The sequence below is a fragment of the Protopterus annectens genome, chromosome 3.part0 (assembly GCF_019279795.1).
Source record: "Protopterus annectens isolate FY-2018-M chromosome 3.part0, PAN1.0, whole genome shotgun sequence".
Classification (NCBI taxonomy): domain Eukaryota; kingdom Metazoa; phylum Chordata; order Ceratodontiformes; family Protopteridae; genus Protopterus; species Protopterus annectens.
This window is the reverse complement of record NC_056731.1, coordinates 588,443,736-588,464,774: the sequence shown is the minus strand read 5'-3', so window position 1 is coordinate 588,464,774 and position 21,039 is coordinate 588,443,736. Positions and strand designations below refer to the sequence as shown.

The 21,039-nt window shown below is 38.6% G+C and overlaps 1 protein-coding gene across 1 annotated transcript in view; it reads right to left on the bottom strand.

The window, feature by feature from the left end:
• The window catches only part of EGFR (epidermal growth factor receptor), a 1,653,396-nt gene that overhangs the window by 151,437 nt on the left and 1,480,920 nt on the right, over nucleotides 1-21,039 (bottom strand). The window contains exon 24 of the mRNA XM_044064990.1: nucleotides 9,970-10,067. Coding sequence (XP_043920925.1) covers nucleotides 9,970-10,067 — 98 coding nt within the window. The remainder of the gene's footprint in view (nucleotides 1-9,969; nucleotides 10,068-21,039) is intronic.

Here is a 21,039-nt window from a genome sequence, read left to right as displayed (position 1 = left end):
CCCTATTTCCACCCACTCCCACTAATGCTACATTTCAACTAAACTTAGCCACTTCCCTCATGCTAACCACCAATTACTGAATCTGCCCCACCCCTGTACCCATTTCCTTCTCTTCCACTATTCCATATCCTGTAAAGCACAGTCTTCCATCTAACTACCTTACAATCACAAACAACAAATCTCATCATGCACCACACCCACCCCATCCCAAGCAGATCTCTCACTCATGACCAAACCATGCCCAAACTACCCAAACCCACATACATACACCTCTTACTATTGCTCCTAGGTGTACCCACACTCCCACTTATAACTTCTATCACCAACCACCAAAAACAACTTAATTTTATCCACATGCCAACTACTTCCACTAACATTATTACAACACACCCTTTTACTCAACTAGTCCCACATCACTACCAAACCTTCTTTATTCACCACTATGCACACAGATTACAGCCATCACACTACCAGTCCCAAACAAATATAAAGAACTTTAAGACCCTAAACAAACTACTCAAACTCTATTTTTATCTCAGAACCCAGCTCATTATCTGTGGTGCTATACACCCAAACCCAGGCCCTCAAAATCTAGGAGCTCCAACCCTCAACCTGAATGATACCCTACTACACCGAGACAAATCCACACTCCACATTTTAAATTTAAATGTCAGAAGTATACTAAACAAAGTCCACAACCTTCATGTACTACTCTCTCCTTTTATCAACCTGAGATAGTCATACTAACAGAGACTTGGCTTAAACCAGGAAACCACAACAATGAAATCACTCCACCAGGTTAGAATATAATTTGTAGTGAAAGAAAAATGGGGTGTGTTGCTTTAGTGTATAAATCTCACCTCACCCTTGTGAAAGTAGACATAACAACCCCAGACCTTCATAAAGTTGAACTCCCTCTAACAAAACTAAAACTTAATGACAGTAAATACATCAACATCATCGAATGCTACATCCCTCTAGGCAACAATATCCCCATTACAGAAAAACTCCTAGAATGGATATCTAACTCCCTCCCCCAGGAAAGCATAGTATTAGGAGACCTTAATACTGAGTGACAAAACTGTTCCAGTCATAACCCACTCTCCCATATTAACCTACATGGCCTAACCCAACTCATCACTTCCCCCACAAGAACAAGAGAACCAAATACCAATCCACTCTAGATTGGATACTCGTATCCCACCCATCACTGATATCCCTAGCAGGGTGTTTACCAGACACCCTGAGTGACCAACAAGCCACATTCTTACTCAGATCAAAATCACACAACTGACCCAAATATCTATGCGCCTAATTAGAAACAAAAAACACTTTAACCATTCCAGCTTTATAAGCGACCTAAAAATGTACAACTGGACCACCCTAAAAACCTACCTCTTGATGAAACTGTACTATATTTCAATACTACCTTCTTAAACACCCTATCATGCCCCCTCCAGAACAACAAGAATTAAAACTAAATATGTCCCCTGGTTAACCCCAGACACAAAATTCCTCCTCAAAAAAAGAAACAAGGCCTGGACCAACTACCTCAACAGTAAATCCCAATCGAACAAACAAATATACGTTGAACTATGTAACAAAGCCAAACAACTTACTAAAACAGACATAACATTTTACTACCAAACGTTACAGGATACGCACAGGAACAACCCACAAAAATTTGGGGCAGCAATTAACTCTCTTCTACAACCAGGTAAAACAACTACCCCAACCCCAAAAATTGATAACAACCAAGAAGACATCTCCACTCAATTTAATAAATACTTTACAGAAACTATCCAGACCCCTGCAAACAACCAACCCTATGACAACATCACCACCCCTGCAAATCCACACCCCCCACCCCCAACTAACAATTGCCCCAAGTTCAGCTTCCACACAGAACCAACCAAATCCATTGAAAAACTACTCCGCAAGCTCAAACATCTCTAGCCGCCGATAAATTACCCGCTGAATACCTCCACCTGGCTGCAGAAGCCATTTCATATCCTGTCTCTATCCTAATTTACAGATCCATCTCCGAGTGTATAGTACCCAAGCTATGGAAAATATTACATATCATCCCTCTACTTAAAGGGGGAACCTGCCTGGAACTCAATAACTACCGTCCTATAGCCATACTACCCCCTTTATCTAAAATTTTAGAGAGGGTAATACACAAGCAACTAATGAAATATCTCCTAGAAAATAATCTAATAGCAGCACAACAACATGGCTTTATACCATTCCATTGCACCACCACCGCACTAACATAATTCACCAACATTGTCAATACTCACAGAAACAATGGACTCCTGGTATCTGCCAACTTCCTTGACTTGTCCAAAGCATTCAATATGGTTAACCACAATAAAATCCTTCTTTCTCTAGCAACCTTACCCACCCCTGCCATCTCCTGGTTCAAAAACTACCTAGAGAGAAGGAAACAAGCTATTATGTGGCAAAACCAACTCTCCCCCTCCCTACCAGTCTCCCTAGGAGTACCCCAAGGCTCCATCCTGGGGCCACTTCTTTTTACCCTCTTCACCAATCAGCTCCCAAACAGTATTCCTAAAGCCTCAGTAGTGCAATATGCAGATGAGACCACCATAATATGTGCAGCCAAATCAATTAACATCCTTCACTCCCTAACACAAAAATGCTTTTCCCTAGTAGAAACTTGGATTCCAAACTAAAGGCTCATTCTGAATCCAAGTAAAACAAAGCTAGTACTCTTTAGCTCCCATAGAGCCACACCTCCCACTGATTCTTTCTTCATCTCCTCCTTTAACAAGACCACAATCACCCCCACAAACCATACCAAACTCTTAGGGGTTGAAATAGATAATCACCTTAGATTTGACCTACATATTTCTATAACCATTAAAAAAGTACATAAAAAACGTGGCCTACTGTATCGCAATAATAATTCCTCACTGACCACTCCAAAACTACAATAGCGAGGACTCACCTACTATCCACCCTACTTTATGCCTCTCCCATGCGTACAAATCTCTGCAAATCCGACCTAAACAAACTTGATAGTTGTTATAATAAGACAGCCAAATTTGCTACAACCTCGCCCATCAGAACACATCACTGTGAATGCCTAAAAAAAACTCAATTGGCTAGAACTACCACTACTACTTCAACTCAATCAACTATCACTAGCCCACAAAATAATACATAACTATGATAACACCCCAGCCCTACAAAATCTTTTGCAACCCTATAAAACCACCAGGCCCTTGAGGTCTGGCACACAAAACCTCCTCAAAGTAACCAAATATAACAATGAAGCTGGTAAGTCTGTCTACAGCCACTGTATAGCAAAAACCTGGAACCCCCTTCCTGCCCACATAACTGACAACAAATCCCCATCACAGTTCAAGAAACTTGTTAAAACTCACTTTTTGAATAATCGACTGTGCTCCTGTATCCCCCCTGGCTAATGTCTCATTAGAACATTTCACCTAACTTAAGTAACTCTGTTAGGCCAACCAATCATAGTATTGTACCCACTTAGGACTGTTAATACACTGCTCATCCCATCTCTCCAGGAGTTAGGGAAAACTACCCCAACAATGTTGTGCTTTCCATAAGCAACTAAAACCAGGAGAAGACATATTGTAAATCAATGTGTCATCCTTCTCAAATAAAACCAGGCAAAGACATATAGTAAAGCAATTTGTTATCCTTCTCAACTATAGCGAGCATCATCTGCTCTCGCCAAGCCTTATTCTACATCTCTCTGCCTTTACTCTGATAGTAAATCTATCACAGGAATCCTAAACTTAGGAATATCTTCTAAAATGTAATATTAAGAGGTCTTGTCCAGGGTCAGTTAGAAAAGTTAGCAAAGAATTCCTTTGCAAACAGTGAATAACATCAGCTTATTAGTGGCAGGAGCTGAGAAATAGCATTCCTCATTTAGCTAAAAATATTTGGAGGCATCTTTACTTAGCTGGAGTGCTTGTTTGGCTTTCTTGCTATACTCTGTCTGAATATTGCTGATCTCTGTCTACATTTTTATAGCCTCCTAAGCAATGACGTAAATAGTTTCAACCCCCCTGCTAACACTATCATCCATACCTCAGCCTCTTGCTAGAAATCCAAGTGCTAGAAATCTGGACAAAGCCTGACAAAATGAGGGGACAAAGGCCCAAAAATAGGGACAGATTTTAAATAAATAATGCTCTTAGAAAATTAGAAAGTTGATAAAATAACAGGGTTTCTGCTAACATGTACTTTCTGAAGGATTTGAAGTCTGAAGCTCAAATGTATGTCATTATGTAGTGACTTCAACCCTCAGATCATCCCAGCGATTTGCCAGAAAATCACAGATTTTATGAGGAACAGACCAAAAATATGATGCAAAAATCTGGACAGTTAAGAGGTTGGCTGTCAACAATGACACCTACACAGAGGTGTACACAAATGCCCCATAAACACATTTATAGATGTATAGACTTGGCTGTACCTGAACAGATCAAAGCAAGGTTCTCACAAAAAAAAACAAGCCACCCTGGTGGACATCAAGCATAAATAATTTATGCAAGAAGAAGAAACTAATGTCTAAGAACAAGAAGTAAATGACACAGCAGAGGAAGAACACCCTCCACAGCTTGAACAAGCAAATTAGATATCTTGTAAAGTCCTCTAAAGCAAATTACAAAGGTAAACCTCGGCACAAGTATGAATAGGACATGCTGGAGGGATAGATTCATAACCCAGAGGCTTCCCATGCTTTGGAACAAGATCCCAGTTCATATTAGGCAGAGCCCCTCACTGACTCTCTTCAAGAGAAATCTTGATGAGTGGATGGGAGATCGTAAGTTTACTCCAGGGATCACATCTGTGTCACTGCTAGACAGGGGCACAGTAAACTAATTCTATTATATAAGGGGACCTTCATTGTGTCACTACTAGACAGAGGCACAGTATTCTAAATTTATTCTGTACATTTTTTGTACCATTTCATGGGGTGGCAAAAGCCACATCACTATGGCTAGGCTTACAAATGCCCAGGGCAGATAGCCTAGTACTATACTATGAAACTATGAAACTATGGAGTCAGAGCAGTGCAGGATTTGCTCTCCTCTCCTCTCTTGGTGGAACATACAGGATTTCACTGTGACATAGAACACAGATTCAGCAAAGTACAAGAAATATTTCAGTCCCATATCACAATAAGATTGCACTGATCATTTGCTATTCAAGTTTTGAACCTCAAGTGTGGGACTAAGCAACAGAGTGTAAAAGGATACACACACCAAGAACTAGAGGAAGAGATGGGGAGCATACCTGAAGAGGGTACAGAACAACTAAAAATGGGGAAATGAAAAAATCGGAAATGTTTGAATGGGAATACAAAACTGTGAGATGACAGCCTCTCCCCCATACTAGACCCCTACACACACACACATTCATGCAAACACACACTCCAGGGCAGACCCCCACAAAAACACCCTCATTCATGCATATATAGACAGAACCCCAACCAATCACACTTATGGACACACTCACTCATCCCAACATTCACACACACCTAAACTACATATCCCATAACCAACTCCCCCCACTGCAACTACCAACGTACGCACACACACAGACACACACACACACACACACACACACACACACACACACACACACACACACACAGACACACACACACACACACACACACACACACGAACTACACTCTTACCTGAGCCCACTCAACCCTCTGCATATACTTCCACCCAACCCAGTAATAAGGGTCCACTAAACTCCCTGGCACTTACATCTAACATGATCTCATTCATTGAGATTAATGGACAAACCTGAACTTTTGGTCAAGATAATTAACTTGGCTGCCTGGGCTAACTTATGCACCCAAGAGTTTCCACAAATGCATTACTGCAGGTATTTCTGGGGAAGAGCACATAGTTAATTAGCATAGGATTTTCCCCTGGAATGCATTATTAGCATACAGCTTGGCTAAGGAAACACCCACTGTTATAATCCCACAGATAATACAACATCACTGTGGTGGCTGTGTTTCTGAATCAGAAAGTGTTGTGACTAGTGGTAACAGCCCATGTCAGGTTGATAGCAGATATTTCGGAATCTGGCCTTGTGAATTAATCTAATGAAATTATAGATCATATATGATCTTGACAGGAAAAGATGGCTTCTATTCAGTGGCATTCAAGCTTGAGGAATTACAAACAAGAGAAGGAATCCCGGCACTTAGAAAGAGTAACTGTGGAATTTGGGGAATACCATCCATTGAAGCCCAAAACTGTTACAGACCAAGAAGGAAGCACTTCCTCCACATCCTCTTCCTTATACAGTTCTATTATGGATCCATTGAGCACCATGCTGGATGGCACTGATCCACTGTCAATATCTGCTGCATCCACTGATCCCCTTAGTGCTGCAGCATCTGTTTCTTCAGGAAAGAGTAACATCTTGGAAGGTGGAAGAAAGAAACGAGAGAAGGAAGATGAAATGGCTCTTGGTACTGACTTTGAGCCTTGGACTGCCAAACAAAGTGAGATCCTTGCTTGATATACCACCACAGAGAAACTTTCCATAAATCTCTTATGGGTTTGAAGAAAGGAAAAGGCACAAGTCCAGGTTCTGTGGTGTCTGAAAAAGTGAGAACTCACCTTGAAGAACTGGATGACTTTGAAGAGGGATCTCAAAAGGAGTTGTTGAATGTGATTCAGCAGGATTACATAACCCAAACTGAGGAGCTCAACCAGTCTTTGAAGGATGCCTGGGCTACAGACCAGAAAGTTAAAACTTTAAAAATAGTCCTTCAGTGTTCTAAACTTCTAGGAGTACTGCAATCTAGTTTTATCCAAGCAAGTTTGTTCTTACTACGGATATATTGGACACTTTTAGAGACCAATGTATCAAAAAGTGGGACACTTACATAACAGTGATGTTCATGTTAAGGATCAAGTATGTGTTATTCTTTACCTGTGGGTGTTAACTATAGATGCACTCTTACTTTTCTTGCCCCTGAATTTCCAGAGTTTGCAAATGTCCCTAGAGCAGAGTTAAACTTCTGCCTTGCATGGGATATCTATTTATTGCACAGCTAAACACAACGAGAACCTGCAACATTTCAGGAGTATTTTTTGATGTACGACTTAATCTTTCTGCTTCTACACCTACTTATTCTGTACTGTACATTGAGATTTTAATGCATCTGTAGTTGCTGTTGTATTTTATGTCATGTTACTGAAATTTTCTGTACTTTGTATCACCGCTGAATATTATTTGTTCTGTATGGAGATTTTCTCCCCAGGCCTCCACTGAAATAGGGCCCATGCTCAGTCGGACATTCCCGGTTAACAAAAGTCAAAATAAAATAAAAAAATATATCCCTGCTTATTTGTTAAACAACTGTGGTTCTTACAGGCACACTATAAAAAATTAAAGAATGAGGAGGTGTCACACAAATTATGTTTAAAATACAAACTGAAACTAAAGCAAAGCTGCATGTCACTAATGTTGATTATACACTGCACACAAGAGTATACCAAAAATATCCTTCCATATAATGTCTCATGCCAGATGACATATTTTCTTGGATTAAAAAATGGAAACAGTTATATAATTTATTCATCCCATCCATCCAGTAATGTCAAGTCACATCTAACTCATATACCTACATCATATGCACAACTCACACCATCCACTAAGGCAGGTTAAGAAGCAGAAGTAGATGGCCAGGCCTTTCATCTGTATCACACACACACAGACACACAGACACACACACACAGACACACACACACACACACACACACACACACACACACACACACACACACACACACACACACACACACTTTTAAGGTTGGCAGTCTACCTACTGCACATCTTTGTGAGGAGATCACAGTACTTAAATGCGTAAAATTCCAAGAGTTTTCTTTTAATAAAATGGAATTGTTTACTGTGGTCATGTAGACAGTTTTCCTTCATAAATTGTACTACCCCACCATGGAATGGAGTTTTCTGTTTATTCCATCTACTCACTTTAAAAGGAAAGACGTACCATATTTGGACTTGGGAAAATTTGACCTGTGGAGAAAGTTAAACCAAGGATTTCTGTGGCACACATATAATGGACTTAAGTTTTCATCCTGAGGCTTCAGTCAACTACAATATGCAGATAGAAATAACAGTAAATAATGCATTATTTTTCTTACCATCAGTTTAGCCACATGAAACATTGTTTTATTTCTCTTTGCAACTGTAACATTGCCATGTTTATATAACCAGATCCTTTTAAAAGTAGATTTTGCATCTGTTCATTCACAAATGCTTATGGATGGTGTCTTAATGTATTAACAAAGGGAATCCAAAAACAATTGGTGTAATTGCTGGTTTCCACCATTTTTGAAGGGAGAATGTTTGGCCATCAGCTAGTATAATTTAATGTGGGATGGCTTACTGAAAAAGTGACCAGAAACTGAGATTTTGTATCAGACAAGTAATCAGATTAGTAGTAGCACACAGTGAATATAGGAAAGGTGATGTCTTACTGGAAAGGTATCAATAATCCATTCTTGGGACCAGTGAGTATGTGTCTGCATGAACAATAGCTTGGTTAAGTCTCAGTGACAGCAAATTTGCACTTAAAGGATCTCGGATCAGACTGCAGTAGAACAAATGCTAGGGAGTCGGGGATTATACTGTAGCTGGTAGTGTAAGGCTTATTTGGGTGTGTCTGGTGTTAAGTCATAACCAAAGGCAGTAGTGCACATTTTACTCTAGCTCTTAAGGGCAGACCCACTCTTGCATACCTATTTGGTGGTAGTGGTGTGGAATTACACTTCATAACACGTTTACATATTATTTATGGTTGCCCCATGACTCTTCAATTTACAGTTCCCCAAAGAGCCAACCCGGTGAGCATAACTTGGTGCAGTTAAACTCACTGATCACTATTTTCCATAAGAAACCACCTTTGCTGCAGTTTTAAACCATGCTGTATCAGTGATTCCTTTATCTGGGGAGATTTCTCCATTTTTCATACTTGAGTGTCTGTGAAGCTGGTATATAACAATTTAAGGGTATGAATGACTTGCTTCCCACATGAGGATACATGAATCTTGCCAAATTATAAAAAAAAAACACTGACATTTAATTTTTTCATGGGGTTGATTGCTCAATCAGTTGTGCTTGCCTAGTTGTTTTCTTGGGGGTCTGTAACCATTATTTGATAACAAATTTGCATAATTTCCCCATTCCCTTCTATGTGATGCTCCATTCAGCACTTTGTCTAAGCATGAAATCCGTTAAATGACAAACTGTGATGTGTTCTCTCTGAGATTAAATACATTACAGGAAAACTGTACAATACTGGGACTGTATAATGTTTTCAACCACCATATTACACTGAAATGACAAACAATTTCACAATGTTACTCTGCTGTAAAAATACAAACAGATTAACAGATGCAGATCCATGTGTGATTCCTAGTTTATATAAATGCTGTACTCACATCTTTAGCTCAGTCGTGCTTGGAAGTGAAACATCTGCTTTCCCATATGCTGTACTATAAAAGAACTTCAAGCATACATGTAGGTGACTAGGAATAATACCATAATGATGTGTTTGCCAAGTAGCTATCCTTTTGTGTGAAGCTTACTACATGAAATATCAAATGAAAGCTAAGAGGGTTGTTAGCAATGTCTGATTAGAAAGACAACATGGGACATCCTGCACTGCATATAGATTGATGCAATGTGCCACTGCAAGTTCAGAGTTTGACTGGGAAGAAAATGGAAAAAATGCACCAAGCAGTAAGATGCCCATGGTCTGACAAATATATTGTGTGAAGAGTAAACACCCATGTAAATTAAGACTTTGAGGATGAAGACAACTAGTAAATAAAAAGGGCAAAAACTAAACTAACAAACAGCACTTCTTGACTTGAAGTGGCCAGTGGAATGTGCACTTACCTGTATTACTAAATAGCGCTGAGGGTCGCGAGCCATTTTGGAAAATTCTGCTATCAGTTCTCTGAATTTTGGACGGCTATCTGCATCAATCATCCAACCTGCATAAGAAAAGTAATTAAAATGCAATTTATTTAAGTGATAGTTTTTATTTAACTATGTTTTCTATTACAGCAATCATCACCTGTTTCAACTTTTGTTTTTTACCACCGAAACTAAACTACAGCATAAGTAGGCTGCTAAAGGCTATGCTCAGTTAATTTATTCTCCAATGAAATGTTATAAAGGAATAAATCTGTCAGATGGGAATGTTGTATATTCTCTACTCTACCATCCTCATTTAATGTTCCAGGGAATGTAACAGTGATATTTGAAATTCAGCATTTTTCACAATGTAGCCACCACCCTCACAAGTATAGGCCCTACACAGCAACATCTAGTCAGCTAATGTTTCTGGACTGTATGACTTTGCAATACTGCAAAGAACTCTCAAAAAGAGAGGACTAAGCAAAAACCCATTTCAGCAATCAAATATTCAGAAAAAATGCAATTTAAATATATCCATAAATCTGATAAATATGCCAGGGATATTTTTAATTTAAATTCAACTATAGTCCAGTGCACAGAATAATTAAATTATTTTTAAAAAGTGCAAGTTGTGGTATTTGCTTGGTTATACCATTACGTGATCTGTGCTTGCCTATGTTACCTGCAATCATTCAAAAATGTGATGCTGGGAAAAAGATGACAGTACTACTCTCCGCCCTGATTCATATCCTAGACATGCAGATACTGCTCTGCAGTATGGCTTCAAAAAAGATTCCATCTTACTACTCAAGAGACATAATGTATGCAGCAAGCAGCATAGAATGTGTCAGTTACCATCCCATTTACTGGTACAGTTTGGGACAAAAAGCAGCATGTGAAATCGGACTTTCAGTTCTATGTTTGGTTAAACAAATAAAAAGCTGGGGATACTCTACAGTATCAACCTATGACTGTCCTTATATATATTCAATTTGCAAGGTTCTTCCTATTTCCTTCCCTTCTTTATGGCTTATATATCCGTGCAAGTTTTCACATCTCCTTACTATAGGCTCAGTAGTAATTTTATAAAAATATAGTTCTCTTGACACCCTGACATCTCTGGCCTCTCTACGAAGATACATTAGAGCACTGCCCTAGCATCAGTCAAGTGGCTTGATCTTCATTAGAATCTGGCTCTACCACATTATTTTGCTATGTCACATATATACATCTTCCAAAATGCACTGCACTGGTCCATATTCTGAAATGGTATTTTCCATGCAGCTCACTCTTTTCCTCAAAATTCCTGAATTACAAATACATACACATACTCATGCAAATGAATTACATGTGCGCTTTGTTTGCAATGAAAGCCTAAGACAATAATTAAATTCTCCCCTTTTCATATCCACAACCACCTCTTGGATTGACCTAAAAAGCAGCTCCAATAAGGTCTTCGCGCTTTGCAGCCGTCATTCAGCCATCCAGTTTATAAACTGCTTGTCCAGTGAAAGCAGTAATAGTAGTCAAGCTCAACAGGGCAGGCCTTCCTTCTTTCCATCACATAAGACAGCTTAAAGTTTAGGAACACCTGGCATTTGTAGCTAACCAGAAAGTTATAACCCCTCGTCACAGTACATTCTGGGTCTAACCCATACTTCCCATCCATAAGACTTGCTTGGTTCACCTTACATGAGAGACAGCAGAAGGCATTCTCACTGGAGACCCAAAGCACCTCAGCTGGTTCATACCAAACTCTAAGACAATCTAGTACTTCTTCAGCTCTTTCTATGTTGTGAAGAGACACTCATTTACTGATGGAGAGTGATTTCAGTTACTTAACAAAGGCACCTAATTTCTTTCATTTCCATCCTCAGTCATATTATTTGGACACAACCCAAATCCCATGAACAGAGTTAAGAAGAGTAATCAACTGACCATTAAGTTGACAGGTTCTAGTATGAGTTCACTCTGACTTCGCCTCCACAGCTGGGTACGTTTGCAGTAACACTGTTGCTACATCTCTGCACCAGTCAGTATCCTGAGCCTTTCTTTTATACCAAGTACATCTGCAATCCCATTGCTGTCATACATCTGAATTGGTCAGTTTTCTGATACCCTTCTCCACACTTGTATTTCCTTCACTGCTGTAACTCTGCATAGGGGAGTCTTGTGATGCCCTCTACCACAGCCTGGTACAACACCAGCAGTACCACCACTACTCCACCTCTGTTTCAGTCAATCTCCAGATCCTGTGTACCACAGCTTTGGAAGCCTGCAGTACTACAGCTGTTCCACTTCTGTACTGCTTGGTCTTCTGATCCACTCTATCACAGCCTGGGACAACATCTCCAACACCACCATTGCTGCAGCGTCTTTAACGGTCAGTCTCCTAATCCCCTCTACCACATCTGGAACAACATCTGCAGTATCACCACTACTGCACCAATGCTGGTAGCCTCTTGATCCCCTCTACCACAACCTGGAACTATACATGTAGTACTATCACTGCTGTACCTGTATAATGGTCACTGTACTGATAACCTCTTCCACTGAATGGTACAACACCTGCAGTACTACCTTTGCTGCATCTATGTATCTATTAGTCTCCAGATCCTCTCTACCCTCATTGAACAAGTTATTGTCTTACTATATACTTATACTGATACTTAAACTGCTACCCCATGTACTTATTTGTTTTATTAGCAAATCAATTGCTCTTTAGACCCTTTTCAGTTATGACCTCTGCCAGAAGACCTATATTATGATAAAAGGTTTGCAAAGCCAAAAAAATCTTGCAGTGACATACATGCTCATTAATGTTATATTTACAAATAGAGCCTGGTCTGATAGTCTTAATGACACAAAAATCATTCAAACATGTGGAAAACAATAAACATGTTTAAATGTGCTTAGATATATCAAACTGCTTTGTACTTCTGTAACCTAAGTGAATAGTCTTTTTTTAACATCGTTAAACATACATTTACAGAAAAGGAAACAAACCATATTAATGCAGTTCTAATTACAAACATTATGCATCATGTTTTTTTATAACTATTATTAGTCCAACATTACACAAATTGCTCAGTTTTTGCCTTCCCTTAAATACCTACATGAATAGCCTTAATCTGTTATATAGAGCGGTAACCTAAGTGAATAGTTTTTAACCAAGTTGAAAAATCCGGGTATACAAATGCTAAATAAAACCAATAAATAAAATGCTGATACTAAATTCAAACACTAAGCTGGTACTTGCACTTAATGTTCAGGACATTTAAGATCAGCCATTTTCTCTGTGGCAATAACTTGTAGACATCATTCAGGTACTCTAACATTTTTAATAAAGACAGAGGTAATTTCTAAGACAAATGCGTTATTTCTGCTAGCTGTTATAATGTTCATTAATGGCTTCATGCCATGGCAAGTCTGACTGAATGATACCATAATATATATATATATATCTCAGGGATAGTGATTACAATTTTTATGAGAGGATGGCAATGATTGAGGTAACTGTTTTTCCCTACCTGCAGTGAGCAGGAATATACACAGCAGTGAACCACTCTGATCCACACCAGACATCACACTCATTTGATGCCAACTGGACAGCATCATCTTTAAACAAGTATGTAGCCCTCCTGTCCCCTTACTTGGATATACTCTAAATATTCACCACACCTTGTTTTCCTGTCTATGAAAATCATGAAAAGGTGGGGAAACAAGGTCAGTTCCTGGCAGAGTCAACTTGATTATATCTGAATGAGACTGTAAAGGTATGTAGAGTTCTTGTTCCTAAAATATAGGAAATGAGTGTCAGGCACACACTAGTGACATAACCTATTATTGCTGTGAGACTTATTTCAAGTGATTTTGGGGTACACTGTTATATACCACCCCAGGTGTAGATCAGAGTGTAGGGTGTGTGCACGATGTCTTTAAGGAAGCATGCAAGGCAGTGCGTGCACATATATATTCCAGACACGTGCAATCCCTAGTGCCATTTTGAAGCAGCAGACAGTGTGTAAGCCTGTATGATCACAACAGTTACTTTGTATATAAGTTACTTAGTCATAGTCAAATAAACTTTACAGTACTGTGTTTGTATAGAATAAAGCTGCTTAAACAACCCATGAAGACTCGTTTATTTGTGTACCAACACGAAAGCGACATGGTGTCAGAACAGGGATGGAAAAGAGGAAAACCTTTGGAGCCATGAGATGTAAAGGTGACAGCAAAGGTAAAACCAAGAGAAAACAGTTTGAACATAACCAGAATCAAAGGTAATGAAAAGCAGCCCGAATTATTTGCTCGATGCAAAGAGACAAAAAAAGGCATTACAAGGGCATAAACCACATTATCAGGCAAACGGAAAGCTCAAAAGTTTGTTAACTAAAGAAAATGTTAAAGTGTTTGATGAAACAAATGTGTTTAAAGCACAAAATGAGCATGTTAAAGACAAAATGAGCATGCTTAAGGTAGAAAGAGTGTATTTAAGGCATAACAGGGAATGATTAGAGTAAAACAAGCACAAAGAATAAGAAAAGAAAAGGGGCACTGTAGATAAAAAATAAAGCAAGGAGACTGCTATGTTCGGCATAGTGCTGTGTTTGGGCATAACTACGACTTCGTTTGGTATCAAAAAAGTAACTGAAGTCATTTGAAGTATCTCAGAGTGTGTAAAAGTGCTTACACTGTGTGCTTATTACTGTGCATGTATTTCAGAGTTCACTGTGTGTAAATAGCAACTGCCTTGTGTAATTCAATTGAAGCATGATTGTTTGAAGAAAAGTTCTTGTGCTGGGTGTGGCTGTTTGCAAAGTGCCGCCATTACAGAGTGCTTCTTGTACTGTAAAGAGTTGCCTGGCAAGGTGCTGCTATATTTTGGAAACATTTCAGTGTATTGCATCTAGTCATTTACAAAGTGCTCATACCTCAAAAGACACTGAATTTGGGCAACCAAAATCTGATTATTCACATTGTGCAATTGCTTAAAAAGTTTTAGTATTAAAGAAATGTGTTTCTTACAAAAGATTACAAGAGTATTACAGTGCTCGTGAATTGCTCAGTTGCATTGTAACGTTCTTGAATGTTTCTTAAAGCAACGAGTTTAATAAGAGATAATACATGACTCTTCCATGCCTACCTTTATCAATGAATTTCCAAGCAACTACTTTAACATTTTTGCCTTTACCAATTCTGAAAGCTGATGATTTTAGCATTTCTACCTTTACTTACCGAAGGTTTTGTAAAAACATCCCAAATTCTAAGAAAACATCCCATTAAGCTCTGTAAAGCAGTAAATAAGTTGAAAAGCTATTCTGCTGAGTTTCGTAAAGCATCAAGAAAGCTAAAAATGTATTTTGCAAAGTACAATAAAGCATCGAGAAACTTAAAAAAATCTATTTCATAAAGCAGAGTGAAGCATTAAGAAATTTAGAAAGGTATTTTGCAAAGTGCCATAAAGCATCGATAAGCCTGAGAGGTTTATTTCTCAAAGTGCAGTTAATTGAAAGCACTACGTGGTGATTCATTTGCACAAAACCGATAAGCACAAAGAAAGTGCAGATATAAAGCAGAAGAGCATTAGCCAAGTTGAGTGTTCAAGCATGTACATGTGGGTGTGTATACACATTCAAGGTAAGATACTAGTAAAACACAAATGGAGAAAAAAAATCACACTGGAACCAAGTAAATATTATAGTAAGCGCTTTCGTTTACTGGAATGAGTAAACTTCTTCAGACAAATTCCAAAAGGAAATTAGTGCTTTTAAATACAAAATGCTCATGACATCATTTCCTATACAACGGTCAGCCTCAATAAAAGTCCCATAAAAATCAAATTACAAAAATTCCTATAACAAATATAATATATATCAAATCCTACAAACCATTAAACTATATGCACTTGATTTACATCAAAATAAAAAAAAAAAAAAAAATATATATATATATATATATATATATATATAAATATAAATATATATATATATATATTTATATATATATATATATATATATAAAATATAAATATATATATATATCACATGAATATAATCCCAAGTATATAACAATAAAATAAAGATACTCATTAATTCTAACTGAGCAATGCTTTCAGTTTCAAAACGCGCATGATAGAAATTGTATCATTTAACCCTGGCAACACTGCAGCGTTTAATTTAAGCTGCCACATTAGTTCTTTTTCTTCAAGTTTTAAACTAACTGGACCTCCTCTATTATTTTCAGAAATTTTATCAATAATCAAAAACTGAAATTCATGTTTAGGAAACAATAAAATGTGCCTGGCTAATGCATTATTAACATTTTCTTTGGCAATGGCATAACGATGTTCATAAATCCTATTCTTGAGGGGTCTATCGGTTTTGCCCACATAAAATGCAGGGTATTTCAAGCATAATGCTAAGTAAACCACCCCCTTGTATTACAATTGAACTTATCAGTAATAAAATATTTATTACCATTCACTGTAAAAGAAGTTGTCACAAAAATGAATTTACACCATTGGCAAGCCCCACACTTAAACATTCCGCAATGTGGGAGGTGACATTTAACATTATTACGTTTGTAATAAAGCTATAGTTTTGCACATTTTTCCATTAAGCAATGAAACAAAACATATGAACCAATAATGACAAAACTGCCCCATTCAGAACATTTCAACCATGAAAGACCACTCAAATTTCTGTCATAACAATCCACCAGTAACAAGTCAATGTGTACAATCTCTGTAGAAGTAAAAGGTATCTGAATAATTCCACCTTAAAGAGATCTGTAACTAATGAAAAGGTTGCTGCTAGCAAACAATTTTATATTTCAATGTTACATCAACAAATTCAGTGCCTGTTGCCCTTGAAAAATAAATTGCCTACTTAAGCTACATTAAAAAAGATAACCTGGTAATATTGCATGGATGGCAAACTGAAAATACAACACAGTATCACCAAACCATCTCTCTGCTGTGGGAGTACATCTACACACCTATCTGCCTCTCTCCCTCTTTACACACACACACACACACACACACACACACACACACACACACACACACACACACACACACACACACCTATCTGCCTCTCTCCCTCTTTACACACACACCCCTATCTGTATCTCTCCCTCTTTACACACACACACGCACACACACAACTATCTGCCTCTCTCCCTCTTTACACACACACACACACCTATCTGCCTCTCTCTCTTTACACACACACACACACAAACACACACACACACACACACACACACACACACACACACACACACACACACACACACACACACACACACACACACACACACACACACACACACCTATCTGCCTCTCTCTCTCTTCCTAAATACAGTCTACCCCATTCTGACTCATCCTTCCCTCCACTCACCCCTGTATTGTGCGAACTACACTTTAAACCCATTATCTCTCAACCCACCCTCCTCCACTCATCTGCCTTTAATTCTAAATTTAAACACACTAACCCTTCCCCCCCGCTCTTCTCTTTTAACTCTTCCCATATTTCCCAGCTTTATAACTGTCTCTCTCTCTTTCATTTACTCTCAACTTTCCTCTACTGTATTTTCCCACATCAGGTCTAACTTTATACATTATCCAAGCACATCATACAACTACTGTACATATCAAGAGAGTCGTACGGTATGTATGCTTTATACCTAGACAAAGTTTAAACTAAATTATTTATTATTGCCCAATTAGTGTACAAACCAAAGCTGTCTTCCTACCATACACTGTTAATTTCTTAGCCAATATTAAATTGTACTGATATCTATTCATGTATATTTCTCTGATATCATTACTGCTTAGTGTTTTTCTCCATGGGCCTCAGCTAAAAATGGGCAACAACCAACTTCTGGTATGCTGACAGAGATGAGCACACCAACTTGGATGCTCCACCACCCACAGAAGTATTTTTTTGTAAGGCACCTGCAGAAAATTGATCCTACCAGGTGATAACGAGGTATCACCATATCAAAAGACCTAAATATCAGCACATGTACAATAAAACGAAAAAGAAGGACTTAGGTGGTAAGAAAAATCTATCACTAGAACTGGCGACAGTGTCTAGGCCTGAGCAGCACAAGGAACCACGAGTAGCTGTACAACATTGGTTAGACAAGACCCCCACCACTCCAACAACCAAAATTCAGAAATTGTACAGAAAGTAAGGGAAATGGAGGAAACTCTGCAAACATATGTTGCTAGACATGAAGAAAGGGTTCAGCAAATAGCTACATTTAACACTCAATCGGACATTTAGTTGCTGGAAGATGAAACACAAGAGCATACCACTCAACTGAAAGTGACTGAATGGTGTCTGATTGAGTGTTTAATGTAGTTATTTTCTGAACCCATTCCTCAGTTCTAGCAATATACATTTGCAGAGTCTCAAGGTGAGAATAATAGACATTGTGGACCAAACTAGAAGAAAAAAACATAAGGTTAGTGGCTGTCTCAGAATGCTAGGAGGGTAGAGATTTCCCTAGGTTTGTCAAAAAGATGTTGGGGACATGGACTGCAATGAAAGAAGCTCAGATATGAATAGAAAAGGCACACAGACTGCCATGGAACCCCATATGTTCTGCTTCAGTTCCCTTGAGACATATCATAGTGAGCTTTGAAACCTGTGTTTTACAAGACCAAATGTTTACCAAACTGGGGCAACCAAATAAATTAATTTGGGCAGCATAAGAATCTTTGCGGAGCAGGACGTCTCAGCTTCTACCAGGCAATTGCGAGCTTCATATTTCCCAGTTGTGAAACTCTGCAAGGTGCATGGGATACAATGTAAACATTTGTATCAAGCAACTTAAAAACTTTTTCTCATAGGTGGGACTAAAACTTACAGAAACCCTCAAAGTACAAGAAGATCCATATTGAACCTACCACCAGCCCTGAAAGATCAATATGAGAGCAAGCCACGATGGGCCACTGTTACTATTGGCTAGGCTAGACATTACCACACTCTGCAGGACCTGTAGCCCACCCCTGGTAATGCAGAATCTGTTTTTATTGTTTAACAAGGAAATAGCACTAAGGAACAAAGCTAGGATTCTCATGGAAGTTCAGAGAGCTCCAAATTGATTACTTCTAAAGAAGGGATATGACTTCTTTCGAGACTAAATATAATTCTGGGCAACATTTAGCAATTCATTGCACAGGTAATCTACAGAACAAAGACAATAAGCTGTTAGACAGTTCTGGTCAAAATGTACTTGAAGTAATCTAATGATGATACAGTGTGTCTTATACACTATGTGAAAAATAATGCTTAAAAATATATTCTACTTTTTGAGGTGCTTTAAACTTGATAAAGCATTACCAGTTGCAGGGAGGTGGGTGTCCTGAGCTATTATAGCTGTCCTTTTTTGTGTGTGTTACGCATGCTAGCTGTTTTAGCTTAAAAACTACGACTACCTTAGTAGACTAATGGAGCATGGCTCCCTCTTAGGAAGTTAGCATTGTAAGATAATGTTTGTACATAATCTGAATGGTTATTTGCCTGTTTCTTCTTTTTGACTTTATAGAGGGACCTCAAAATTACAATAACATATTACACACTATATGTATTTTGGGTGACTGTCAGAAAACAGGAAACCCTTTCTTATTGTTAAGGTTAGATTCAGTCAAGGTATTCAGTGAGTGGAGCGGTCTTTTCTCTACAGCATTTTGAAAAGAATGGCCTTTCCTGATGCATTTATTAACCTCATGCAGAGCATCTATGCAGGTCTGACAGCAGTAGTGAAGATCTCTGCTGAATTATCTTCCCCATTTGAGATCACAATGGGCATCGGACAAGGCTGTCCCATGTCTCCTCTGCTGTTTGTATTTTACCTGGAGCCATTTCCTCAGGCAACTAGGGAGTCTACCATACAATGCTGTAACTGGGGACTCCATAAGCTAAACATTTCTGCATTTGCAGATGTTATCCTACAAACATTCTCTGATCCTGCAAAATATGTAACAACTCTTTTCCATATAATTAAAACATTTGGCCATTTTGCAGGCTATTTTATCAATGTCCAGAAAACTAAAGCAATTGCTCTCAACTTAAATTTTCAGCAGGAACGGATATGTAGTTATCTGTTCTTACTTGAAAACAACACATTAAACTATTCATAAGTATGGATCGCAGACACATGGCAACACTCAATTGCTCTAACATATCAGGAAATTCAGCACAAAGTAGTAGCACATTTACAGAACTGAAAACTACTCCCTCTGGACCTAGATCAGAAGGCCCAGGCAATAAACTTGTTTGTCCTACCCTGACTGCTATATGAGATGAAAGCTCTGGCTTTCCCTCCATCAGAATCACTTAGAAAGCAGATTATAAAACCAAACCCTTAATCGGGTGGGGGGATGGATCCCTGGGTGGCTTGGGAAAAACTGGCATTACCTGGACATCTGGGAAGAATACTGATCCCAGATACACAACTTTACTGGGGAGGTACCACCTTCACTATAGGGGTGATGATCATCTCCAACACCTACAAAACAGTATGGAAAGATATATTAGTGAGATGTGATATCCCACTGGGAATAGATTACTTGGACTTGGTTTTCCTTGAGCAGATCCCCTGATGCCACACTCTTTCAATGAAATGTTTCTTGCAGCAGCTAGGTACTTTATTTAAAATTCAACCCCTAAGCCACTTGAGGGAACTTGTCCTATAAATAGGCTACCCCAACCCAAAAACCAAGGTGCCTCCCCAATGAGTAACTGGGGAAAGCTGGGAAAGTAGCTAATAGACAGACAAGAGATGTTAGATAATGGAAGAATATTAGAATGGCAAGAGACAAAGGCAAAATATGCCCTTCCACAGATATTCCAAATGGAATACCAGGGATTGAGTGTGTCCTTGAGACAGATGGAATGTTATAAAAATGTAGCCCTTTCCGAAACTGACATTGTCCAATTAATTAGCCATTTTAGGAATGAAGATTCAGTGAAACATCCAAGTGTATCTAGTTTCTATAAGGCTTTGGTGCTCCTCAAACACTCACAAATA